General features: G+C 40.6%; 3 protein-coding genes across 4 annotated transcripts in view; all 3 read left to right on the forward strand.

Annotated features, from left to right (window-relative positions):
- The window catches only part of LOC103976553 (uncharacterized), a 6,212-nt gene extending 38 nt beyond the window's left edge, over positions 1-6,174 (forward strand). Inside the window, exons 1-5 of the mRNA XM_009391797.3 lie at positions 1-246; positions 1,184-1,322; positions 2,435-2,466; positions 5,608-5,694; positions 5,791-6,174. The exon at positions 1-246 is cut by the window's left edge and continues 38 nt beyond it. Of these exons, the coding sequence (XP_009390072.2) occupies positions 4-246; positions 1,184-1,322; positions 2,435-2,466; positions 5,608-5,694; positions 5,791-5,925 (636 nt within the window). The 5' untranslated portion in view covers positions 1-3 and the 3' untranslated portion in view covers positions 5,926-6,174. The remainder of the gene's footprint in view (positions 247-1,183; positions 1,323-2,434; positions 2,467-5,607; positions 5,695-5,790) is intronic.
- Positions 6,175-7,015: 841 nt separating this feature from the next.
- On the forward strand, positions 7,016-20,504 carry LOC135632057 (probable NAD kinase 2, chloroplastic). Of its 2 annotated transcripts, none has more exons than XM_065140367.1 (8): positions 7,016-7,534; positions 8,292-10,220; positions 14,014-14,135; positions 14,203-14,344; positions 14,428-14,649; positions 15,315-15,389; positions 16,642-16,743; positions 19,767-20,504. In XM_065140367.1, exons 1-8 carry the CDS (start codon positions 7,322-7,324, stop codon positions 19,968-19,970), a joined length of 3,009 nt encoding a protein of 1,002 aa, XP_064996439.1. In that variant the 5' UTR covers positions 7,016-7,321; the 3' UTR covers positions 19,971-20,504. The 2 variants fall into 2 exon arrangements, with proteins under 2 accessions (XP_064996439.1, XP_064996440.1); XM_065140368.1 differs by having other exon boundaries at positions 7,017-7,303.
- A 147-nt stretch (positions 20,505-20,651) lies between these two features.
- LOC135586992 (lipase-like PAD4) lies at positions 20,652-24,941 on the forward strand. Its single transcript, XM_065140369.1, has 5 exons — positions 20,652-20,841; positions 21,783-21,839; positions 21,936-22,284; positions 23,062-23,793; positions 23,871-24,941. Exons 2-5 carry the CDS (start codon positions 21,802-21,804, stop codon positions 24,705-24,707), a joined length of 1,956 nt encoding a protein of 651 aa, XP_064996441.1. The 5' UTR covers positions 20,652-20,841; positions 21,783-21,801; the 3' UTR covers positions 24,708-24,941.

Below are 24,941 nucleotides of genomic sequence, written 5' to 3' on the forward strand. Positions count from 1 at the left end.
AGCATGAAGATAGCATGGAAGAACAAAGCTGCTGGGGGACGAGGCAAGAAGCGGTCGCTTCCTTCCTCCGTCGACCTCAATCCCAGCCTCCCTTTCGACAGGGGAGAGGACGACCCCCCCGCCGCCGCTGCGGGATCCGAAGCAGGGAGAACGAACCCTGACAGTGGCCAAGAAACCCCAACCGACGACCATCACATCAAGAATATCGCCGATTCCTTCCGTTGTCAGGGGAATCAGCTGGCCGAGGTATTTCTACTCGATCCATCTCGCCCTCCCTCCTCTCGAGATCATCAATCGGCTGCTTGCCCTCCGAATTCAACGTTTGGGATGAACGTCCTTGGAATGTCGTTCTTGGCCCTAATTTGGTTATTTGGGGTTTCGAGTTGCTAGATATCAGGTGGCCGGCAATTCGAGACATCCTGCAACCCCAAGAAGAATCACGTCTTTGGCTCAACGCGATCGTCCATTATCGTTTAACTGCAGTATCGATCGCAGGATTAGTAGTGGTTCATTTCGCATATGTCATTGCGTACCTTCTTTAGTTGTTAAGCACATGACCTGACTGCCTCAATGCTGTATCTGTTGCCTTTATCACTCTTGTCGAGGAAAAGGGATTTTGGGTTCGAGGGGGAGATGAAGAAATCGAAATTCCACTTTGTCAATATCTGGCAGTATTATTTTCGTTTTTGGAGCATTTCCAGATTTTCCTCGCCGCTCGAAAAGAGTCCTCGTGGTTTTGATAACCTCATTTTGTCTCCCTTGTTCCTAGGATTCGGTCATTGCTCATATTTCAGATTTCATTGATGAAGTGGATATTTTTATGAACAGTCAGAAAGTAAAAGGTGAAATTTCACCCTTTTCTCATTGTATGTTTGGAAACAAGAGTGTTTTTAACTTCTCATATTCAAAATGGTTAAATCTAAGGTTTCCTAGTGATAAACTAGTCTCAAGAGCACTTGTAATGAAAAGAAAGTTGTAGAAAGGTTTAAGAGCAACACTAACTTTGTGATTGCATCTCACAATCAACGGCGTTTTCAAAGTTTATGCTTTTTGGGGAAGAAAGGAAATTATACTTTGATTGATTGTGTTTTGTTTATGGCATTGGCTGCCTTTTGTCCATTGCTTTTAATTAGAAAAATTATGTCAGTTTTACTAACTTGCTGCTAAATTTTTTCACTTCTAGGATGGAAAGTACCATGAAGCTTTAGGGAAGTGGGAGGCTGCACTGACATTGGAACCAAAAAATGCTGTGCTCCATGAACAAAAGGCACAGGTTTTACTTGAACTAGGTGACTCATGGAATGCCTTAAAAGCAGCCACTCGTATGTGTCGATCCTTTTTCTTCACACTGATCATTTTAGACTAAAGTTCATGTGTGATGCATTCATACATTTTGTGACATATTGGCTGTTACCATGTTAGTTGTTGACTCTGATTTAACATTTAGCCTTCTGAATTCTTTCCTTACCATGCTAGTTATTCTTTTCTGGTCATGTCAATCTTATTAACATGAAGAAAGAGGGGAAAATGCACTTTAACCATATGAGGTGGTTGTTAATTTGTTCTGCATTTGACCCACCTATGGTAATGACACTTTCCCACCTCAGAGATGGCCATTAAACATGTTACTCTCTTATTGCCCTTTGTTAAAAATGGTTTCTTGCTTTGAACCAAGAAGCATAAGAATACTTTATAAAACCATGAGATCCGTTATGTAGCTGAAAATTTCCCCAGTTAGGGTTTCTTTGCATTTTTTTTTTCTTGAATAACTCCACAATTTTCAACTCTTCTTTGGATGTCAGCATTGTAGTTGCTTCTAGGTATCTGAAGAGTTCATTGGCACGCTTTCAACCATTACAGAAGTTTGTTAGCAAATAAAGGCAGATGATTCATCTCAATGATTTGTCAAAATCGTAATCTCAAATAGTGAAAAAGGTTCAACAGAAAAAAAAAACCTCGAACCATGCAATAAGACCAGTTCAGGACTGGTAAAGGGTTGAAATCGGGCCGTAAGCCCTCTACTATGCCTGGATCAGCCAAAAAGGGGCAGTCTGCATCCTGGTTCATGCCCACACCAATAGATACCGGCTGATACATATTGGTTTGGGTTAAATCACATAAATATGAATCATTTGCAAGATGTTGGATAGTGCAAATTGACATATCAATTCATAAAATCACCACCAAAGATGTGCAATATGATAAACAGACTGCAATGAAAGTTGGTAACTTGTTAAAATCACCAGCAAAGGATCAGAAATCAACAAATACTAGTGTCTAAATTCATAAGACATCATTTTCTGTCCATTTCTCTTTTTTAAAGAATGACGTTCTTTTATATTTATTGCTGCATTTTAGTCATGCTTGAAATATTAGATGGAAGTATGGATTCTATAGCAATGACAATTGCATTTATCCTATTTGTGTTCTGCAGAAGCTACAGAGCTGCAACCCTCATGGTTTGAGGTCTGTGACACTACCTACTTAATTTGGTGTTTATAATTTTTAAAGCATTTTTTTGAACCTGGGAAAATTTTGACTTCCATCATTGTAGACGATTGTGTCATAAATATGAGTTCTTAGCCGTTAATATTCGAATGAGCTTCTTGCTTTTCAGCATTTTCCTTTTGTTGAATCTTATGTAGATGCTTCTTGATGGATGCTGCTTTGTAGTAAGATGAAACATTGTAAATGTGATCAGACGATCTGAGAGGAGCGTTATAAAACTCAACAATACATAACAGGTGAACCTGACATGAATCCAACATGAATTCAACCGGTCTGGTGTTGCTTTATTTGGATTTGCATCATAAACAAGTTGACCACCAAACCCTCTTGAGTTCCTGTCCCTGTTCAGGTCATTACTTTGGGTGATCCATAACTGAATGTGCAGATTGACTTGTTATGATTCAATGACCTGTATGACCTGAACAAACAAGTATTGACCTGTGTAGCCCGTTTAATGTATGTTTATTAAATAAATTTTATTTGAAACTCTGGACTACTATTTTTGGGCCAACTTTAGGTTGTAAGTAAAACAAGCTCCATTTGTGATTGACTTGAAGTCAAGTTTATCTGCCGAGAAGTCACATGATCCTTTGGAAGTGTTTTAGATGAAGGAATAAGACTCTGGGTTTGAAGTCCTAACCAATTCCTCATATAGTGGGGTGGCATATTATGCTGATTTCTTCTTATTTGACAACAACCACAGTCCCTATATAGAATGTTCAGCTAGCACAATGTTTGGGTTAAACAGGTTGATCTCGTCTAATCTGACTTGTTTATTAATTTTGCGAACACATGTTGTGTCAACTAAATTACAAATAGGTTAGTTTAGGGTTCAAATGTTGATATGTTTAACTTAATGGTCTCATTAGGGTAGATCGTTGTTGTGTTTTATGTCGAGATCGACTCATCATGAACTTGACTTGGCTTGACATAACCACTGATACCCCATCTTAGAGTGGAAGTCCTTAAAAGCTAAGGAACCATTGCATATTGTTTTTGTTTCTTGTTCCTAAAACAAAAAAATGAAGACTGGGATATGAAATATATTCGTGATTTGGTTTCCCCTTTTTCTATGAAACATTTCCATGCTGTGCTTTGGAAATATAAAAGGCAAAAAGGTAATTTTAATATTTTAGTTGGTGGTGACGGACGATGACGTCGTTGGGCACCACGGGTGGTTGTTGTGGATGAGGAGAACGGTGGCGAGAGATGAGGGCTACTCGGCAACTTCGTCGACGACAAGTACGACGTACTCAGCGTCGAATTCTGAGGCCCGCATTTTTCTATCGTTGTCGAATACATTTGCTAGGAACTCGACAACCGCTCGCCTACCAGCCTTCCAAAGCTTTCTTTCCCGATCGATGACAACTGCGGTGAATACAACTCCTCCGATGAACCTCCCATCTCCCCTTTTTTATGCCCATGTCGGAATTGTTGCAGTAGCGAGGGGAGTGGCAGGAGCTCCAACGGCCTCAACTCCGGGTCGAGTGATATGCCCAACGGATCAGCGGCGAGGTGGTCACCATCTTCAACGTAGACGTCGTAATGACCACCACCATCTGCGTCAACGTTGACGCAGATGCTGAGCAGCGCCGCTCGGCAACTGTGTCGGTGTCGACGCAAATGGTGGTGGTCGCCATGGCATCCACGGCGAAGATGGTGGTCGCTTCGCCACTAACCTGTTGGGCAGATCGCTTGACCCGAAGCTGGGGTCACCGGAGCTCCTGTTGCTCCCTCCACTGTTGTGTTAGTTCCGGCATGGGTATGAAAAAGAGGAGATGGGGGGCTCGTCGAAGAAGCTTTATTCGCCGCGGTTGTCATCGACCGGGAAAGGAAGCTCTTGAAGGTTGGCAGGCAAGCAGTTGTCGAGCTCCCGGTGAACATATCTAACGACGGTAGAAAAATGTGGGTCCCGGAATTCGAAGTTGAGTATACCATCATACTCATCGTCAACGCAGTTGTCGAGTGGGTCTCACCTCTCGTCGCCGCTCTCCTCATTCACAACAGCTACCCACGGACCCCAACGACGTTGTCATCCGCCACCACCAACGCCATTCGCCACCACAAATTGAAATGTTAAAATTACTTTTTTTATCTTCTATTTTTGTGTTTCCATAAGTAAAACTGATGATGTTAGGATAAATGGACTTATATGTTTCACTTTCGTAATTATAGATGTCAATGTAACTTTTTAAAGTGTAGAGATCGGATGCCAAAGGTAGCTAACTATAGAGGGTAATATGTAATTAGCCTTCTAAAACCTTCAAAGGCAAAATGTTTATGAGCCATGTCCATCTGTCTTGAAACCTTCCTAGTCCTATGCTTGAATGAAAAAAACATTCTGGACTAGATAAGAAGCCAAAACTAAATCAAAATTTCTGGTTCTTATTCTCAAGGCACCAAAACAGAAATGAAGTCAAATTTGCTTTGATTTAGGATTTTATTTGTTTTTCGTATGCAGTTTATGATGTCAAAATTTGCTTTGATTTAGGATTATAGTTGGTTTGAGTCTGCAGCTTATTTCTATTTCATTCTTCTTACAGCTCCTAACACCGTATATTCCACTGCCATCATGGCTGATCCAAACCATAACCAATTCTCGTATCTAGTTGCAGAGAACAAAATGCATTAGGATTTTACTCTCTATTACCAAATTAACATTGGAGTCATTAGACACCCATGGTTGTTCTGACACAACGATTTGTGATGAACTACTCAAGCTAACTTCTATTGCTTATGGTTGAACTACTCAATCTCAGAATCTAAATATGTTTCTGGCAAGATAAAGAGTAATTAGTTAAAAGCCAGATAGTAATCTCCATATGGATCAGAGTCCAAAAAATGAACAAGCTCATTGGGTTAATGATTTACCTAAACCAAGAATAGGCCATAATTGATTGGTGAGTTAGTTACCTAAAATTCTAGTTGCTATGTCTATTTCTATTCTTTTGTTAGACCTAAGATAAGCTACAGTCTGTGGTCATCAGTTTCCTTTTAACTGTGTGATTTGGTATGTATATAATTTTAACAAGCTATAAACCCTGTCTATTTGGGTTCAACATAATCAAGCTTACACATTTTTTTATTTATCTTTTGTAGGCTTGGCTTACGCTTGGTAGAGCACAGCTAAACTTTGGAGAACCTGATTCAGCAATTGAAAGTTTTGACAGGGCTCTAAAAATTAAGGTGAACACAACCATTTTATGGTTCATTTCCTTCTATAACAGTTTAGATATTTGTTTCCTACAGCTCTATCTCGATTGTAAATGATGTTGTCCGCAGCCGGACCATGAAGATGCACAGGCCGACCGCGTTACTGCACATCGTCTAGTGAAGAAGCGCAGACAATTGGAGGCATCAGGTTTGAAGGTTGCCGATAGTCGTTATAAGGTTGGAGATAAAGTTGAATCATGCTAACCTTCGGAAAATGACATTGCAAGAGATGGCAATGTCACTTGTAAATTGACTGGAGACATTTATGCATGCAAGTCCCCAAGGATCTAAGGGGATTACAGGATATAGCAAACAGCTTTTCCAGTGAGGGAAACCTGAAAGAGATTTGTCGAGTTGTATTCTGGTAGTGTCGAGCTTTTGCAGGGAGGAATACTTTGTACTTGCTCACAATTTGCTTGTTCCTGCAAAATTGATCTTTTCCTTGTTCTTTTCTGGTTGAGGTGCAGCGAATCTTGGGCTTTCAATCAAAGATGATATGCAAATTTGCCTCAGCTGCTGAGTCTGCATCAAAGTCCAGCATGTTGCAGCTTATTTTTTCTCAGGTGATCAAACTAAAAGATGTAGAAAGTGGAAAGAGAGGAGGAAAGAATTATTCTTGGCTTAAATAACTGTTTCTCGGATGAGTTCTGTTCATGTCACGCGCAGCTTTTGCGCTTCGTGCGGGGTTCTGATGGGCAACATGAATGACACCTGGGAGAGAGGTGGACTGGTGCTTTAAGAATCGTTCTGGGTCCAGATGGGCGGCGTTTTATTGGATGCTATCAATCAAGCCCGAGCCAAGTATGCATGTGTTCTGATGCGGGCAGGGCTGCTAATTACATTTACATCCATATACATGAGGTTTTGGATCTTTTAAAGATCCGAACCCAACAAACCGGCCATGGTGATCTTCATTTTCTCCACCTGTTTGCATTAAAATTCGCACAAGCATCCACCAAATCTGACTGATCGCGACAAAGTTTGTCACATAATAAAAGTCCACAAGTCGCTTCGTTATTGGTCATCCTTATCCACCGTTCCTTTACGTATCTATTCCTACAAAATCGTAAAATAACATATTATCCTTCTCAATTTTTACATGGCATATATATATCTCCTTCTAAATATTATTTCATCGAAAAATATTCATGTTAATTACTCCTAACAATTATATATATATATATATATATATATATATATATATATATATATATATATATATATATATATATATATATATATATGCACACACGCACCGCTGCAATTTTGGGTTGAATTGCCCCAATGAGAACAGGAAATGGATATAAAGCGCCAGTCGCCATCCCCGGCGGCGCCTCTTATGTGTGGATGGAAACGGCAGTGTCCCGCCCTCACGCTTCCCCTTCCACACCACCACAGAGAGAAGCCCCATAACACGCCGCGCGAGAGCCCAACACCCTCCCTTCTATCCACAACAATCCAATTCCAATTCCCTCTACCCCCTTCATCGATGGTGGTAGCGGTGGCGGTGGTGAATCTTGCGGCGATCGGTGCCTTGGAGCCGTGGAGTTGATCATCGCGATCTTTCTTTGTGTTCATTCAGGTATTCCGTTGGGATCGGATGCTAGTGGCCTGCGCTGGCGGAGGGCCCCTGAAGCCCTGCCTTGCATCCGGCGACAAGAGCGGCGGCCATGGCGGCCTTCTCGGGGTCTCCTCGGTGAAGGGCCGGTGGTGGAGGAAGCCCGGACTCGATGAGGCTCCTCCTCGCTGTGCTGTCACCGCTCGAGCCCGGCTCTCTAATTTCTTCTCTTCCCCTTTTGGGTTGGATTCTCAGGTGCCGTTCGTTTTCTTCCGTAATGTTCGGGTCTTTGTTCTTCAGATTGCGTCCATCAGTACTCTCGTGTCCGATTTCTGCGAGAAGGTGGGAGTTAGTAACATGGACCTAACTTTTTCCTGCCTAGTTCGATCCATCGCATCGAGGTCCTTGGACAGTTTTGGTCAACATCTTAGTGACGTTCTTGATTTTGATGTTGTTAGTGTAGTGTATCAAGAACAATCTTGTAGTAAACCTTTGTGATGGGAAGATTAGCATCCAGTAATATCATATATGAGGAAGGAAAAGGTCAGATGGTTAGGGATATGTGATCGGTCACCTTCTTCCTCCAATAACATGCTCTTTTTTGTTACGATGAAGAAAAAGGATGAACCTCTAGTTCAGGTGGATGCTTAACAGAAACTTCTTTGTTCACCTTTACCTATTAACCTTGTAGGAACTTTAATTCCTTAATCACATTTTTAACGTTTCATTTAATAGCCTTCGGTCCATCCGCTTTCCAAATTGCTATGTTCTACCAGTATTTTATTGGTCATCCTTTCCGCAATGATCTTTTTCATACATGCATAAGCTTTCTTACTTTCTTAGGACAGAGTAGAAGGTTGATAACATATTTTAGATTGTGCTCACCTTGGTGGCCGTGATACAACCTTAATTTTTTTATTTCTCGATCTTCCATGCTTCTGATACATCTCGATTGTTGTGGACTGGTCCTGTACCTATTGCCTTGCTGAATATCCTTATTTTCAAATTGTAGACCTCCCAAACTCAAGATGTATCCCAATTGCTGTGGATTGGCCCTGTACCTGGTGACATTGCTGAAGTGGAAGCATACTGTAGGATCTTTAGAGCTGCAGAGCAACTGCATTCTGCTATAATGAATACATTATGCAACCCAGAAACTGGAGAGTGTGCTGTTCCATATGACATCCCTTCTGAGGATGTGCCACTGTTGGAAGACAAGGTAGTTGCTATACTTGGCTGCATGTTAGCATTGTTAAATAGAGGTAGAGAAGATGTCCTGTCAGGTAGGGCATCCTTTGTGAATTCATTTCAGGCCTCAGATGTGAATAGTTTGGATGGCAAGCTTCCTCCACTTGCTGTTTTCAGAGGTGAAATGAAAAGGTGCTCTGAGAGTTTGCAAGTTGCACTTGCAAATTATTTGGCAATTTCTGATAGCCACAGCACTGATATCTGGAGGCGACTGCAAAGGTTAAAGAATGCTTGTTATGATGCTGGATTTTCACGATCTGATGGCTATCCTTGTCCAACAATATTTGCCAATTGGTGTCCTGTCTACTTCTCCACTATAAAAGAAGACAATGTTCCAGAAGATTCTGAAGTAGCATTTTGGCGGGGTGGTCAGGTGACAGATGAAGGTTTGGCCTGGTTATTAGAGAAGGGATTTAAAACAATTGTAGATCTGAGGGAAGAGGTTGTCAAGGATGAATACTACCTGACTGCTATTAAGAAGGCTGTTTCACAAGGAAAGATCGAGTTAGTAAATTTGCCAGTTGAAGTTGGAACTGCTCCTTTGATGGAACAAGTTGAGCAGTTTGCTATGTTGGTAGGGGATCCAAATAGAAGACCAATTTATCTGCATAGCAGAGAAGGGGTTGGCAGAACTTCCGCTATGGTTTCAAGATGGAGGCAGTATGTAACACGATCCTCTGTGCAGTCTGTTTCAACCCACCAGCTTAACCTGAATGGAAAACCTTGGAAACATGCAACGGAAGAGGGAAGCCAAAAGCTGCAGGATTCCATCTCATCAGAATATAGTGAAGGAATATCTTTGGAAGATGACATCATTTCACAGTCTTTTTCAGATACATCTCCAAGTACTTTAGAAACTCAACATCAGAATGAAAAAATGAATTCCAAGCTTGCTTTAGTGGATAGCTCCCTACCAAAACATGATATTAATGCAGGCCAATGTTCAAACTTCTCTACAGGAAGTGATCCATTGAAGTCACAGTTTCCTACTTGCAATATTTTCTCCCGGAAAGAAGTCACTGAGTATTTTAGAAGTAGAGAAATTTCTCCTAAAACTTATGTTATTAAATTGCAGAAAAGATCTGAACCATTGTCTATTACAGGGGAGTCATACAAATTGCTGGGTCAAAGTAATGGAACCTTGATGGAATCCAAGTTATCAGGTCAAACACAGTCAGAAAAATCAAAGGAGAAACCAAGTGATGGTTATCTCAATCTTGGGGTCAACCCTAGTAGTTTTACAAATGGAAAACTTAGCAAAAATGTTAATACTGCAACTTTTGATGTAAATGTGAATGGTTATCATAAATTGGGAGACAATGACACTACTGAGCCTAGTGTTAACAATTTGAGCACTAACTTCGGTGGGCAGGCTTTTTCTATCACCTCAGGAGAAGGCAAAAAGAAGAATGCTAAAAGTTCTATGGAGTTAGAGAGTGATAGTTTGGCTCTTGTTGGGGGAGATATGTGTGCTTCGACTACTGGCGTCGTCAGAATTCAATCAAGAAGGAAAGCTGAAATGTTTCTGGTTCGTACTGATGGGTTTTCTTGCACCAGAGAAAAGGTAACAGAGTCCTCTTTGGCTTTTACACATCCAAGTACCCAGCAACAGATGCTCATGTGGAAGTCTCCTCCGAAGACCGCATTACTGTTGAAAAAGTTAGGGAAGGCGCTCATGGAAGAAGCCAAAGAGGTATGTGTCAACACTTTTATTTTGTTTCTGTTGGCAAAGTGTGTGCTTATATTTTGACTGGTTGACCTTTTGGTTAAAAAATGATTGAAAAGGACAATATACAGAGATTGAAAAAAGAAAAATCCATGTAAATTATGAATGCAAATCTCAATTATCAACTGCATAATGAATCATATGGCAGTAATCAGCCATGTAAATAAATCTTTTACCTTAAATTTGACAATGGTATTGGAGGGCTGCAAGATGTGGTGATTATACTAGTCCTTGGTGCACTAAAATTAGTAACCAGCTAATAATATAATTGTTCAATCTGCAATATACAAGTGTTCAATGAGCCAACATATTTTTCTATTCAGAATTAGTTCCCAGTGGTGTAATGGTTCACGGTCAACAAACCTTTCTTTTAAATGTTGTGAGCAAGGTTTGTAATTTCGTACCATACCAATGTTTCGAGCTTTGGTTGATATGGTATAGTACAGGTGTATTGAGTAAGATATATATATATGTATATATATATATATGTATATGTATGTATATATATATGTATGTATATGTATGTATATATATATGTATGTATATGTATGTATATATATATGTATGTATATGTATGTATATATATATGTATGTATATGTATGTATATGTATGTATATGTATATATATGTGTGTATATATATATATATATATATATATATATATATATATAAAATAAAAAAAAGGAGGCGTATCAGCAACGTCACCGCCTTTTCTTCTCCTCGTCGCATCAGATGAGGAGAAGACGTGATCTCCTCATTTGCGGCGTTCGACGAAGACATTGAAGGTTGCAGACGTCTCTGGCGTCTTTGGCCTTTGGCAATAATAAGGTGAAGAAGAAGCCGAGTTGCCACCTCTCCGTTACCCTCCTAGATCGGGATCATCGAGGGAGGGCGACGTCGGATTGGGAAGCGTCGAGGTTCTTTCGATTCTCTCTCTTCTTCAAGCGACTTCTCCCTTGACGTTTCTTCTTCCTCACTGCAGTTGGGTTTATACCGTCGGGTTGCGGGTGACGACGGTCAAAATCGATCGTTACCACCCGATATAGCCCTGTATCGTCCGATACGGGGCTAGATCAATGATACCGATGGGTAGCGAGCGGTTCGCATACCAATCTGCTGGCGGACTGGTACCGGGCGGTATCATTCGAAATTAAAATCCTTAGTTGCGAGGAATCATCATGGTATTTCAGTTGACCTTTCCCTAAATGCCTAAACACAATAAACAAAACTTGACAAGCAAATGAAACTCAGATAGAGCATGCCTTTTTATGTTTGTTACCTGAAGATAACCATTATTTTAGAATCAAATAAAAATGAACCTACAGTCAGAGATTGGATTATTAAAACCCATTTTAATTATCCGATTAAAAATGTCTTAAGCAAATGAGAACTTCTTTCTGGAGATCTGGCCTTTCTTTATTCAGATATGCATTAATAGTTTCATCAATTTATGTCTCAAATTTCTATGGACACATCAAGTAAATTGGGTTGATATTGCTGTTGGTGCAAAGTATTAAAATGGGCTTCATTTATTTGGTATAGCTTTACAAACAATAAAATCCCTGTTTATAATAGAAAAAAAGTAAATCATATTCTCTTGCATGTAAAACATGCATGCAAGTAGGTCTGTAAACAGATTAGATATGGATTAGATCAGTATAACAGCCGACTGATCATTGGATCGTCCAGATTCTATTCTTATCTGATTTGGTTGACATCGAGAGCTCTGATCTGGTTTTTATGAAGATAGAACTAGAGAATAAATTTTGAAGGAAGATGGAAGGTTGGCTGGGTGACCAACCCGAGAATAAATTACACAATGGTAAGGTTGCTCATTTGCAGCCTGGGTGACCAATGTTCGAGTTATGATCTCTTTGTAGGTACGTTGACCCTTCCTCAAGATCCTATATTAGCAGGAGTCTCGTATAGTGCTTTAGATAAGGAGGTTGACATCATAATGGTTGCATTTCTTTGGATAAGGATGAGCTGGTGGGAAAGTCAGGAGCGACAGTCGAGCTAGAGAGGAAGAGAGAGGATGGAAAATTAATCGAGTGCTATAAGAGAGATGCCAGCAACCTCTAACAATTGGCTTCATGTAGCAGTTATGCAGGGTTGAGGTCAAAGCTCAAGGAGCCATGGGGTACAGGAACCTGGCGTGAATTGCATGTGATTGGTGTCAGGAGGGACACTTCCTACCTTGAACAATTGCATGTGACTGGAAGGAGTTGGGAAGAGGGGTGCTCACATCTTTTATCGCATAGTTGCATGCAAGCATGGGTTTGTTCTCTAGTTGTCACTACCATTAGAATTACCAATATATATCTAGCATTCGTTAATACATGGGGGTTGATACCAATGTTTGCCCTCTTTGTACTGACCAGGTGTATTGGTCCTTGGCCAGACCAGTACATACCAGTTAGTTCTAGTGCACGGTATGTCAGTAGACCAATGGGTACCAACAAATCAAAAATTTCGTTAAAAAATCAGCCATAATTGAATTAAAAACCTATTTTCTGGTTTTTTTTTCTCCATATTTATTGGTGTATAAATTAAATTGAAATAAGAATAAAGCATATCTAAGCCATAGATGATTAAAAATTCTAGACTATAGGTATCAAAAATTGAAATTCTTATCTTTTCAAACTTGTCAAGGAAGAACTTTGTCGCACAGTCCTCCATTTAAGCTGATTAGGAAGATCAAACACATTTAAGCCTCTAAGTTGAGAGAAAGAGTGAGAATGAGAGTGAGAATGAAGGGAGCTTGACAGTGAGTGTAAGAGGAGACAGGAAGGGGCTTTTATAAGCCCAATAAAGCTCCCATTGGTCAAATTGACCATTGGGGGCCAAAATGGTCAGCTTGATACTGATAGAAATCCAGTTGGTAATGGTACAAAATGGGCTGGTACACATTTGGCCAGCCTTGGACCGATGCATATCATCCATTTCATACCACTTTGGGTGATGCAGTAGTCCTTGGTTGTTACTAATTTTTGACATTTCAAGCATATTAAATCTCAACGGAAGCTGATATGATTTATAAAGAATGCATTAGTAATATATCCATAGAGGCCTCTGGCAATATGGCTTGAAGATCAAACCGTCAGGTTAAGATTGAGCAGCATTCACCTATTGTTATTGAAGAGTTTGCTATAACTTACTCTTAATAACTCTTGCAATACTAAATACTTAAGAATACATTGTTTTCAATAGTTACAGATATTTTTTAATGTTTTATAGCTGATGATGATTATTGATGAAACAGAGTGCTTAATTATGAAAAAACATTGAATTATAAGAACTAAAATTCCTGATGATTTAGTTTCTAATAATACATGTAAAACAGGCACAAAAATGAAATTTCTCAATAAAAACTGAAAACTTCTTAAGTTCTTAGTAACCGAAGCATCCATCTATATTCTATATTTTCAGGTGTTTAACACAGATTAATATGGGACTAGGAGTTCTTCCGAGTAGTTTAATATCGTGAGTTCCATGATCTCTGGATTTATTTGTTGTAAGATTCAATTCACTTGTAATGTTATGATGGCATGTTTTATTCAACTGTTAATGAATTTAACACTCGTATCTATTCCATTTTGAATTTGCTTTTATATAAAAAATTCGTGTGTTGTTGTTGCAGTAGATATTTTGTTAAATATTTTAAGTCAGAATTCTATTTTTCAGCCATACCTTCCTATGTACTACTGTTGCATTTTGTCTTTTTGTCTATAATCTATTTTATACTGCTTGGGATATTCAGGTTGCTTCTTTTCTGTATTATCAAGAGAAAATGAATGTTCTTGTTGAGCCTGATGTGCATGATATATTTGCAAGGATCCCAGGTTTTGGTTTCATACAAACCTTCTATAATCAAAATTCCAGGTACCAAACACTATGCAAATATATGACAAGGCATATAGATGTTTACATTTCTTTCTCGTTAGTGCAGTGACCTTCATGAGAGAGTTGATTTTGTGGTATGTTTGGGAGGTGATGGTGTCATTCTGCATGCTTCAAACTTATTCAGAGATGCAGTCCCTCCTGTTGTCTCCTTTAATTTGGGATCCCTTGGATTCCTCACATCACATACTGTATGTCCTTCCTCCACTTGATATGATGTGTTCTTCTTAGGATGCCCAATTTTATAATGAGCTTCTATTGTATTCTCTTGCAGTTTGAGGAGTACAGGAAGGACTTGAGGGCAGTCATCCATGGGAACAACACACTAGGAGTCTATATAACTCTTCGAATGCGTTTACGATGTGAACTATTTCGCAATGGAAAAGCAGTACCCGGAAAAGTGTTTGATGTTCTGAATGAAGTAGTAGTTGACCGTGGTTCTAACCCGTATCTTTGCAAAGTCGAGTGCTATGAGCATAATCATCTAATAACTAAAGTATGATACATTTTGTACATAATTTAACTTATTAAATTTGAATGCCCTTAGTTCTAAGTTTTTGCATTTTCACATTCTTATTGCTTATGTGGTTGGCTCAAGCTGTCTTCCTTGACTTTATCATCAGTTGCTCATCTATGCACGTTAAAAGATTTGTTTGCTTATTTTGGATATTTTTATGTGATCTGGCCTGCTGCTAAGCAGACTCATAAATCCATGATATATAGAAAATAATCTATGCTCATAGCTCTAATTTCTATTTTATATTATGATTTATTGAAAAATTATTATTATTATCATAGTCAACTTCTATTTCTCTCATGTTTCTTCTTCCTTGCCTGATTAGTTCTGAATACATCGCTTTTGTTTGCATCTTATTTTACGTGGTATGAGAAATGTTCTTGTTTATGTTATGTTAATTTTTCTTCATCTATCATTTAGCGTCCCTTAAATGAAGTTCAGATTCAAGGTTCATTTACTTAATTTAAAACACACCCACCTTGTTAGTTCCAATGATTAGACAAAGTGATGGCTTTTCGAGCTAATGCTGATAAGCAACAGTCTTTCGTTGTGATGTTGTGTTTGTTGGATTCTGTGATCATCCTCTGAAAAATCCATGTCAGAAAGTTCTTCTAACTTTTGTTTGGTTTTTTAAATATTTTCAGGTACAAGGTGATGGGGTTATAGTAGCAACGCCCACTGGGAGCACGGCATACTCAACAGCTGCTGGAGGATCTATGGTTTGTAAACGTGTCCATTTGTTTAAATTAGAATTGATTTTACTTAATTGACATGGAGAATGGAGATAAATTTTTCCTGATTCCAATTTTATGTTTTGTGTTATTATTTTCGAGTACTTTCTGAAGTTGACCAATGAAGTTTGCAATGTGTCACCATTTTAAATTGGTTTTCTTTGAATCTCAGTATGTGAGCAGGCCCTAATGTGTGGTCTAAAATATGTGGCTCATGTATATGGTTTTACAAGTGTCCACAACACCAGCTTATAATATCAGTACACCTCGGTAATTAATTTTGAAATACAATATCAGATTTATTGTACTAGCTTTCCTCTGAAGTCCCTAATGATGAAAATTTGAGTAATCTTTGCAAGTTTTTTTCAGTGCAGTGTATGTTGTCTTAGCTTGCCTGCCAATTTTTGGCATCAGGTCCTGTTGCTGCAGCAGTATTCCTCTATTTTGCATGTAATTATATTTAGAATAAGAATATTGTACTGAAATAGGTTTGTTGCCTGCTTAGATCATCACAGTATATGCTTTGCCTGGATGACAAGAGAATGCTCAGATGTTGATGTGGTTTTTCCTTTAGCTATCCTTGTTTGATTGATTGTACTGTAAAACTCAAACGTCACATCACCAATTTCATGGCACCTGTCTACTGCATTTAACATCATCAATTTTTACATTTAAAATAGTCGAAATGAAGGTAGCAACATATCTTTATGCTGGCTAGAGAGGTTTGTTTTAATTAATTGCTTTATCTTGATCAAATTTTTATCATTTTTCTCATTCAATATAAACTACAGATATAATAAATCATTTATCAGATCAGCTTTGTCTAGGTCTTCCTGATTACCAACTGCATTTGGATTCTCCGGTCTTCAGATGTTACCTAGTTGTGAACTTAACTTTATCAATTCTTAGTAATTACCAGATCATATGCCTACTGCATAATAGCAAGATTAACCTATTTACCTTTTAGAATTGGAGGTCATATAAAGATATAGCCACTTGACTTTCTAAATGCTAGTTTTGGATTTCATTATAATTAGAAACTACGAGATGCAAACCCAATGTAAGCTATTGCAGATTTATGGTTTGTTATTCTTTGAGGTCCTTTGTAGTGTAAACACTTGTTATTCACTTATATTAGTTTTAACTCACATTCAAGAGTCAATTGTTTGTGGTGCTTGTCTTGAATTTTGACACTGATATGATATTACATGTTTTATGAGATATCTGTAATATCTTGCAGGTTCACCCTAATGTTCCATGCATGCTATTTACTCCAATCTGCCCACATTCTCTGTCATTTAGACCTGTCATACTTCCTGATTCTGCACAGCTTGAGATGAAGGTCAGGCTGCTCATTCTGTGTCCATAGACATTGTCTCATCATTCTCTTATTTTGTTTAGCATCTGAAGATGTGTTATAGATTTAAGCTATCTCAGCTTTGATGCAAATAGCTTATCTTCTTTTGTTTAACATCTAAGATAAAAATATAGTTACTACAGCTAAATTTACTCATTTCATATATATATTACGAAATACCTTCTCATTTCATAATGTATTGTTAATGACCCTACTTGGTTTTTTTTTCAGTACATGCATAAATATATATTTATCTGTCTTTCTGCTATTTGCCCTGTTTGAAAATGTTGACATCTTACCACATGATTGTCAAGGTGCACATTAAGCTTTTTAACCTTCCACTTCATGAGATTATGGCTTGTTGATTGTAATGTTTATTATTTATTTAATTTGACAAATGAATTACATGTAAATTTTTTATTACTGATATTTGTTTTCATGCATAATTTCACCTTTATTACTTGCATTTCAAACTTATTTTAGGATCTACACCAAATTAAACTTATTTCATAAAAAAAAAAACAATTAGGATTCTCAATTTGGATGTATGGTTTTACTAGAGAAAGGTAGAATGAGAAATGCTTTCTTCATAAGCAATTTGGTAAAACAAGAAAAAAAATCATTTAAAACGATATACTGTGTCAAAGGAAATCTAGAGTTTTCATGGTTAAACTTAGTAAAGTCGATCAAGATTAGTGGGACAAAAGAGGTTGAGACTAACATCAAAAGAAAACTTTACTAGAGATAATAAAGGGAAATTTGATTGCTCTTGATTTGAATAAGGATAACTTTCTACACAGAGTTACGATGGTAAAAAAAGATTTATGTAGCTAACCCCTATGGTTGGGGCATTATAGCTGCTTCTTGTACTTATAGCTGGAGGCTAAATGCAAGAAATTTATAGTAGATAATATGTTATCATAAGCAAGGTATGCAATACCATACCGTACCGGTGTTTCGAGGTTGGTTCGGTACGGTATGGTACTGGCGTATCGAGCTGTCACGGACAAACTTCGAAACAGGATGTTTGATGTAATGCTTATGTATGTCCGTGTCTTTCGGCATGTTCATGCCTTGTACAACATGTAGAGGGGCGGCCAAAGGCTTAATAGTCCCATTTTAGTTGGGTTGGTGGCCTCTTTAGGCTTGTAAATAAAAGTTGTGTCATGTGGACACGTGCGAGAGATTTTCGGTCTGTAATGAACCATTTTACCCTTTGTTGTGCAACTGTTCAGAGCTTGTAAAGTCTGTTTGTAATTTGCATTGTTTATAAAGTGTTTTTTCGGGGATGTTTGCCTTGTGGATCCCGAGTGAGGCCGTTTCTCTGTCCTGTTCTCTCTTTTGTGGGACCTAAGGGACCATGGGAGGCTTCGAGGAGGCTGATCTTTGCGGACGGACACGCAAGGGTGCCGCACGACTTAGGCAAAACCAGCTAAGTCCGTGACAGAGCGATACACTAGGATGTACCGAACGGTACACTAGGATGTACCGAACGGTACACCAACACTATAGCACTGCTACAGTGTACACGGTAGCACTGTGTCATGGTCCGTCCGGTGGCGAGCGGTCCGTGTACCAGTAGCCTGTCGGATCGGTATGTACCGTCCGTACCGGGCGGTACGATTCGGTATGGCAAACCTTCATAAGAACTGAGTGACATGCATTTGTTGTTACATATTTTGCTTTTCATATGACATAGTGGATGTAAAATGTATTCAGGCGCCTCATTGCAATGTATCAATCATATAGCCGATTGTCATCCAACTTGGTTCCGTAGGCCTCACTAAATTGTGTAATTATAACTCAATAAATATGACTTTTACTGCATCAATATATCTACATCAATTACTAAGCACATATCTGTGTAGATGATTCCACTTGTGCGAGGATTGCCATTGTACTATGCCAGAAGGCTTGCTCTTGTGCTGCTATATGTTGACACTTGTACAGATTTGTATAGCATGTCTTGGTTACCACTTCACCTGTATCACAAAATGCTGATTGGCATGGCAATTGTTGCTAGTGTGAACCATCTTTCACAGGAGCTTTAGTTGATAGGTATATTTCTCATTGGATATGGGCCATAAGAAAATCAAGGTCACATCTTCAACCATCTTGGCATTCCAGGCTCTTAATGCAGGCCAGAGACTGAGACTGTAAAGATCTTCTCAAAAGCTAATGCACCAGCTCTTTTGAAAGCTGTAATTGTTAAATCATGAAATAAAGGCAAAAGCATCTTGTTTTGTTTGAGTTTATGCATCATCTTGACATCTCCTAAAGGTACAATGAGTTTTATTGGACTTACTGTGTCATGACCCAAGCCTGATGGGCTAACTGGCCTATCAACTTCATTTGGTCTAAACCACCGACCAAAATGCTTAAGCTGAAGTTGATAGTAGTACACTCATCAGACCCTTATAAGTCAATCTTAATCCTGCCCACTTTCGATGTGGGACTAATCAGGGGGGTGTTACAATCACCCCCACTCAAAGGCTTGACGTCCTCGTCAAGTCCCAACATAACCCAGATCAAACCCTAGCATAGTGCATGTGAGGCGTAACCCAGTGGTGGCTCCACGCCGTGACGAGTCCTCTTACTCCGTTTACGGGTAGCCCTTTCGTACTCAAGCCCCCTCACCATACCCAAATGTTTGGTCGGCTCTGATACCAAATGTCATGACCCGAGCCTGATGGGCTAACTGGCCTATCAACTTCATTTGGTCTAAACCATCGACCAAAATGCTTAAGCTGAAGTTGATAGTAGTACACTCATCATACCCTTATAAGTCAATCTTAATCCTGCTCACTTTCGATGTGGGACTAATCAAGGGTTTGTTATATGCTGTGCATCCTTCATTCTAGGCATCGATACAATTTGCTAGTAAGAATATATGCTTTCCATTGTCTGTCATTTAGATTAAGATTTTGTGCATTTTGTGTTGCAGTCTTCATCCATCAACTATTTGATATAGTTTATTCCCGACTGAATTATGACTGCTGCCTTTCCAGATTCCAGAAGATGCGAGAAGCAACGCATGGGTTTCTTTTGATGGCAAAAGGAGACAACAACTATCTAAAGGAGATTCCATTCGCATAGCAATGAGTCAACACCCACTTCCAACTGTAAATAAATCTGATCAGACTGGCGATTGGTTCCGTAGCCTGATCAGGTGCTTAAATTGGAACGAGAGACTCGATCAGAAGGCACTATGATGGTCACATACCAAACTGCTCCCCTGTCGCTTACATCTCTGTACAGTAGTACTATACTTCAAATACCAAGTTGAGTGAGCTACCCAACAACCTCAACTTCATCCAAATAAGGTTGATGAAGTATGTCCCTTGATCTATAGGCAAGAGATGTCCAAGATGGTTGTGTGGTTGTGATTACCATGAATCATCATCATTTGAACCATTTCCCATGAACATGGTGTTGCTTAAAGAGTAGAGCTCAGTGCTGATGACCCCATGGAGATTTCACCGAATTCTACATCAGGCTATGGACAAAATTGAAGTCCTCAAAAATCGATATCAGTTACCTGGCCAAGATCTCATTCGATGAGGCAGGGTCTCCGTGTTAGGCTGGATGAAGACATGGATACTGGAAAGTGGTGCTTGCTTGGTCTCTTGAGTCTGCTGATAATTCTGGAAGTTTTCTTCTATACACCAAGAACTGTATCTTTTAGTTTATCCTTTGAACAGTATATACAAGCATGAAATAGAAATGTTGTGCAGCAGTTAATACCAGTTCTTCTGTATCCGACATATAACAACTCGTGATCTTTGAGTACATCATGCCTATGCTTTCCATTTACTACATAAATGTAACCCATACAACATAAATATAACCCAACAGCTTGTCTTTTTGTGCAGTATGTATCATCTTCCTTTGTGTTTCCTTAGAGCAGTGTCTCGTGTTCTCGGTTTTGAAGAAGGAACACGACTGCAGACTCAGTCTTATTCATCAGAAGGTGAAGATAGAATGAGATCAGCAGTGTATACAGAGATCGGGTCCCCGGAGCCATATAGGTGGTGCATTCTCCATCCTCAATGGTTCTCACTGCCTCAAACCTCACCATGGCAGGTACTTATTCCTTAATATGAACACGATTTTTTCTATGTCATTATTGTGTATGAATTTATAATTCCTTTTATCCATGAGAAGAAAAGAAGTGGAATGTTTTCATTCTATTGTAGCCAATTGAGTTAAAGAATTCTGCAGATCCCGTAAATTTATGAGAATGTTTTCATTCTATCAGTATGTAGGATACATAAATGATTTTGTTCACAGCATGTTCATCAACTATGTATGGCCTTAGATATGGTTCTTTAAATTATACCCCAACTTGGCACACTTATCAGATCACCATAAATTTTTTAGATTAAAATCTACCTTCATCATTTACTGTTTATCAATACAAAAAAAAGAAACATGAGGTGTTGATGAGCCACAAAGCATGCATAGAACTTGCTTTTCTGATATATTTTTTTGTAGATCTTATTTATTTGGCACACATTGTTCTTTCCTCTTCCTCCCTAATAAAGTTTCAGGTCCTGTTATGGCAAAAAGATAAGAAATTTTGAGTGGGAATTAATCCATAATCCCCATAGAAAACTCTCAACCTAAATCACTATTCCACCTATATTGAGGTTTTCAAATCCCATTCCATAAATTTTTGAAGGATTTCTGTAAAAGAAAGAAAACATGCAAGATAATTAATCTTTGGTGGTTAACACTTGTTGTGATCAAGTAATTAAATGGAAAACTCATACTTTGGTCAACTCCTCTTACCCTAATTCAGATTTAATTTAAGCACCACTACTTTATATGAAGAAGAAAATAGGGAAAGAATTTACCACTAATTTATATGAACAAAGAAAATAGGGAAAGAATTGTTGACTGGTGTAACAAAGCGGTCAAATCTTGAATTCCAATTGTCAATCCCATCTTTGACCACAAGTAGTATGCATCTTAAAAAGAAGAGTAAGACTGAGAACCAAACCCACTTCTTGTTCTTCTCGCAGTAATCTCCAGTGTCCTGGGATGGGCACGGATGCCAGTAGGGAAGAGGAGCACTGCATGTAAGTAAACTAAACTATCCTCTCTCTCTCTCTCTCTCTCTCGGCAATAGAAGGATCTGATGTAGAATTCTCGGGACTTGCTCTCATGGCCAAAAGCTTCGAGACAAGCCATGTCTTGGGGGCACTCCTGGCGTCCTCCCCGCTGCTGGTACGGTCCTGGAGTCACTGCACGCACGCCAATGCCAGCAACTCGAGCTTCGTCGTCGAACACCACGACGACACGGTCTACGTCGCCTTCTCCGGGACGCAGACCAGCGCTCTGTCATCGTCGGTGGCCGGAGGCCTCGGTGGCGAATTCTTCGGCCCGGTTCCTATCTCCACCGGCGGCGGGCAGGAGCTATTTGCGCCACTGGTAGGAGGCAAGGGGGACGACGCGCAGCCGGTGCTCGTCCAGGCCGCCGCTCTCCGCCTGTTTCTCTCCTTGTACAACAGCTCTGAGTTCCAGGTGAGCTCGTCACTATCCTAGTACGATTAATTCACTATTTCTGAGTTGAGAATTCTTCTGTTAGGTTCTCAATTCATAATTGGGATCCAGAGAACCATTAATGAGATATGCAAGGACTCCCTTTTCTTGAGTCAACAATCACAGCATGCGTAATTGGGATCCAATTATGAGTTGAGAATTCTTCTGTTAGGTTCTCGATGCATAATTGGTATCCAGAGAACCATTAATGAGATACAAGGAATCCCTTTTCTTGAGTCAACAATCACAGCATGCATGTTCTATAACCTTATGAGGTGATTCTGAATTCCAAGTCTAACATCATGAATTCTTCTGATATGGAAGATGGCTTTAGCCATGCCATCCTCATCGTTCTTTTGCAAAGCCAAATTACATGGTGAAGAAGATAGACAGGTGAGGCATCCTGTGGTGAAAAGCTCAGTCAACAAGACTGGCAAGACCCAAAAGTTCTGGTCAAAAATGGCTTCTCCACCAAAACAAATGCTCCCAGTGGATGTTGTTCTTGGTGTGAAAGGTGTTTATGATGACACTCGATCCAAATTTGACCCTCCTTTCCCAACAAAATAAGTTTGTCATGATTTCAGTTTGTCTGCATGAAGACATTGACTGTGATCTCAGGGTCAACGCCAGTGGCCATGGTGGTTGATTCCCTTCAACACCAGCACATGATCTTGTTGTGTTCTTTGGATTTTGTTTGGTGCTAAGCACCAATCGTAGTTGACGTGGCTTCTGATCTTTTCTTTCTTCTGCGATGGCCAGCTGCTGGTGTCGGAGACCAGAAGCAAGTCGGTGGTGCTCACCGGCCACTCCATGGGAGGTTGCGTCGCCTCCCTCGTCGCCCTTCATTTCCTCTGCGCCTCCTCTGGTTCCAGTTCCCCGTCACCTGCTTCCCTCCTCTGCATCACATTTGGGAGCCCGCTGCTTGGAGACGACGCCCTGTCGCGGGCGGTTCTGCGGGAGCGATGGAGCGGGAGGTTCTGCCATGTCGTCGCGCAGCACGACATCATGCCGAGGCTGCTCCTCTGCCCTGTGAACTCCATGCCGCCTCGTCTGGTGACCTCGGTCTACGATCTGATGCAGTCATGGCACTTCGCCGTGCGGTATCCTGGATTCTCGAGGCCTTCGTTTCGGTTGTCCGATGACCAGAGAACGGAGTTGCATCGGTTCATCGGAATGCACGTCGCAGCGGCGGAGCAGCAGCAGATAAGCCCTTATCGCCCGTTTGGGAACCACGCGTTGTGCTCAGCAGAGGGCGCAGCGTGCATCGATGACCCGTTCATGGTGGTGAAGCTGCTTCACCTCACGTTCATGGTGGATCCTGGGAGTAGCAGCATCGAGGAGCAGCATATCTCGTATGGGGATCTCGTAGCGGAGATCTCACAGAATGTCCTCTCGAAGAAGCGCATCCACGTCGAAGAAGAGCCAACAAGATCATCTGGCTATAGCGCCGGGGTGTCGATGGCTTTGGAGGCATCAGGGATCCGAATCCAGGTAGACGACTGCTCTGTGCTCTTCATCGTCTTCCTCGTATTTCCTCTGTCCGTGTTGAGCTTCTGAGACGACGACAGGACATGGGTGCGGCGGAGGCTCGAGAGTGCCTGGAGACGAGGATGTGGCGGCGGCCGAACATGAACTGCGCCAGTCTCGCCATCAAGCTGGCCAAGGTGACGCCATGCCGCGCCCAGATCGAGTGGTACAAGACGCTGTGCGACGACGACATGGGCTACTACGACTGCTTCAAGCACCGGAAGGCCGCCAAGAGGGACGCCAAGGTGAACATGAACCGCATCAAGCTCGGCCATTTCTGGGACGGCCTCCTCGCCAAGCTCCAGGACAACGAGCTCCCCCACGACTTCCACAAGCGGAGCAAGTGGGTGAACGCGGCGCAGTTCTACAAGCTCCTCGTGGAGCCCCTCGACATCGCGGAGTACTACCGGTGCAAGCTGCACGAGACCAGAGGCCATTACCTGCCCCATGGACGGGAGAGGAGGTACGAGGTGTTCGACAGGTGGTGGAACGAGGGGAAGGAGGAGGTCCGGGAGGCGGCGACTTGGAAGAAGAGGAGGAGCAAGTTTGCGGGGCTGACGCAGGACTCCTGCTTCTGGGCGAAGGTGGAGGAGGCGAGGGAATGCGTGAAGAGAGCTCGGGCGGAGAAGAACCCCGCGAAGCTGGTGAAGCTCTGGGAGAGCATCAATGGCTTCGAGAGCTTCGCGAATCGGCTGATGGAGAGGAAAGAGGTGTCGGTGGACGTAATGGCGCCGCGATCGAGCTACAGCTTGTGGGTGGAGGAAGTGAAGGAACTGAAGCTGAAGCAGGCGTGCTCTGTTTCTTCCTCCTCTGGTTTGGTTGGAGTAAGCGGAGGAGGGCACGTAGAGAGCGATGAGCTTAAAGAGCTCCATTACTGATCTCAAGCTTACAGTCCATCAGTTCTGCTGCAACAACAACAACAACATCAACAACAAGAAGAGCTGCAACAACAACAACATCAACAACAAGAAGAGCTTCTGATGTTATTGATGTATGTGTTTTGTTAATGAAAACTGAGTCTGAAAGAGGATGTAGTATTTGACTGCTAAAAGAAACAATAAATATTTGACATCATATCAGAAAAAGACCAAAAAAAAGGAAAGTATTTCTTA

This window comes from Musa acuminata, chromosome BXJ3-2, assembly GCF_036884655.1.
Source record: "Musa acuminata AAA Group cultivar baxijiao chromosome BXJ3-2, Cavendish_Baxijiao_AAA, whole genome shotgun sequence".
Taxonomy (NCBI): Eukaryota; Viridiplantae; Streptophyta; class Magnoliopsida; order Zingiberales; family Musaceae; genus Musa; species Musa acuminata.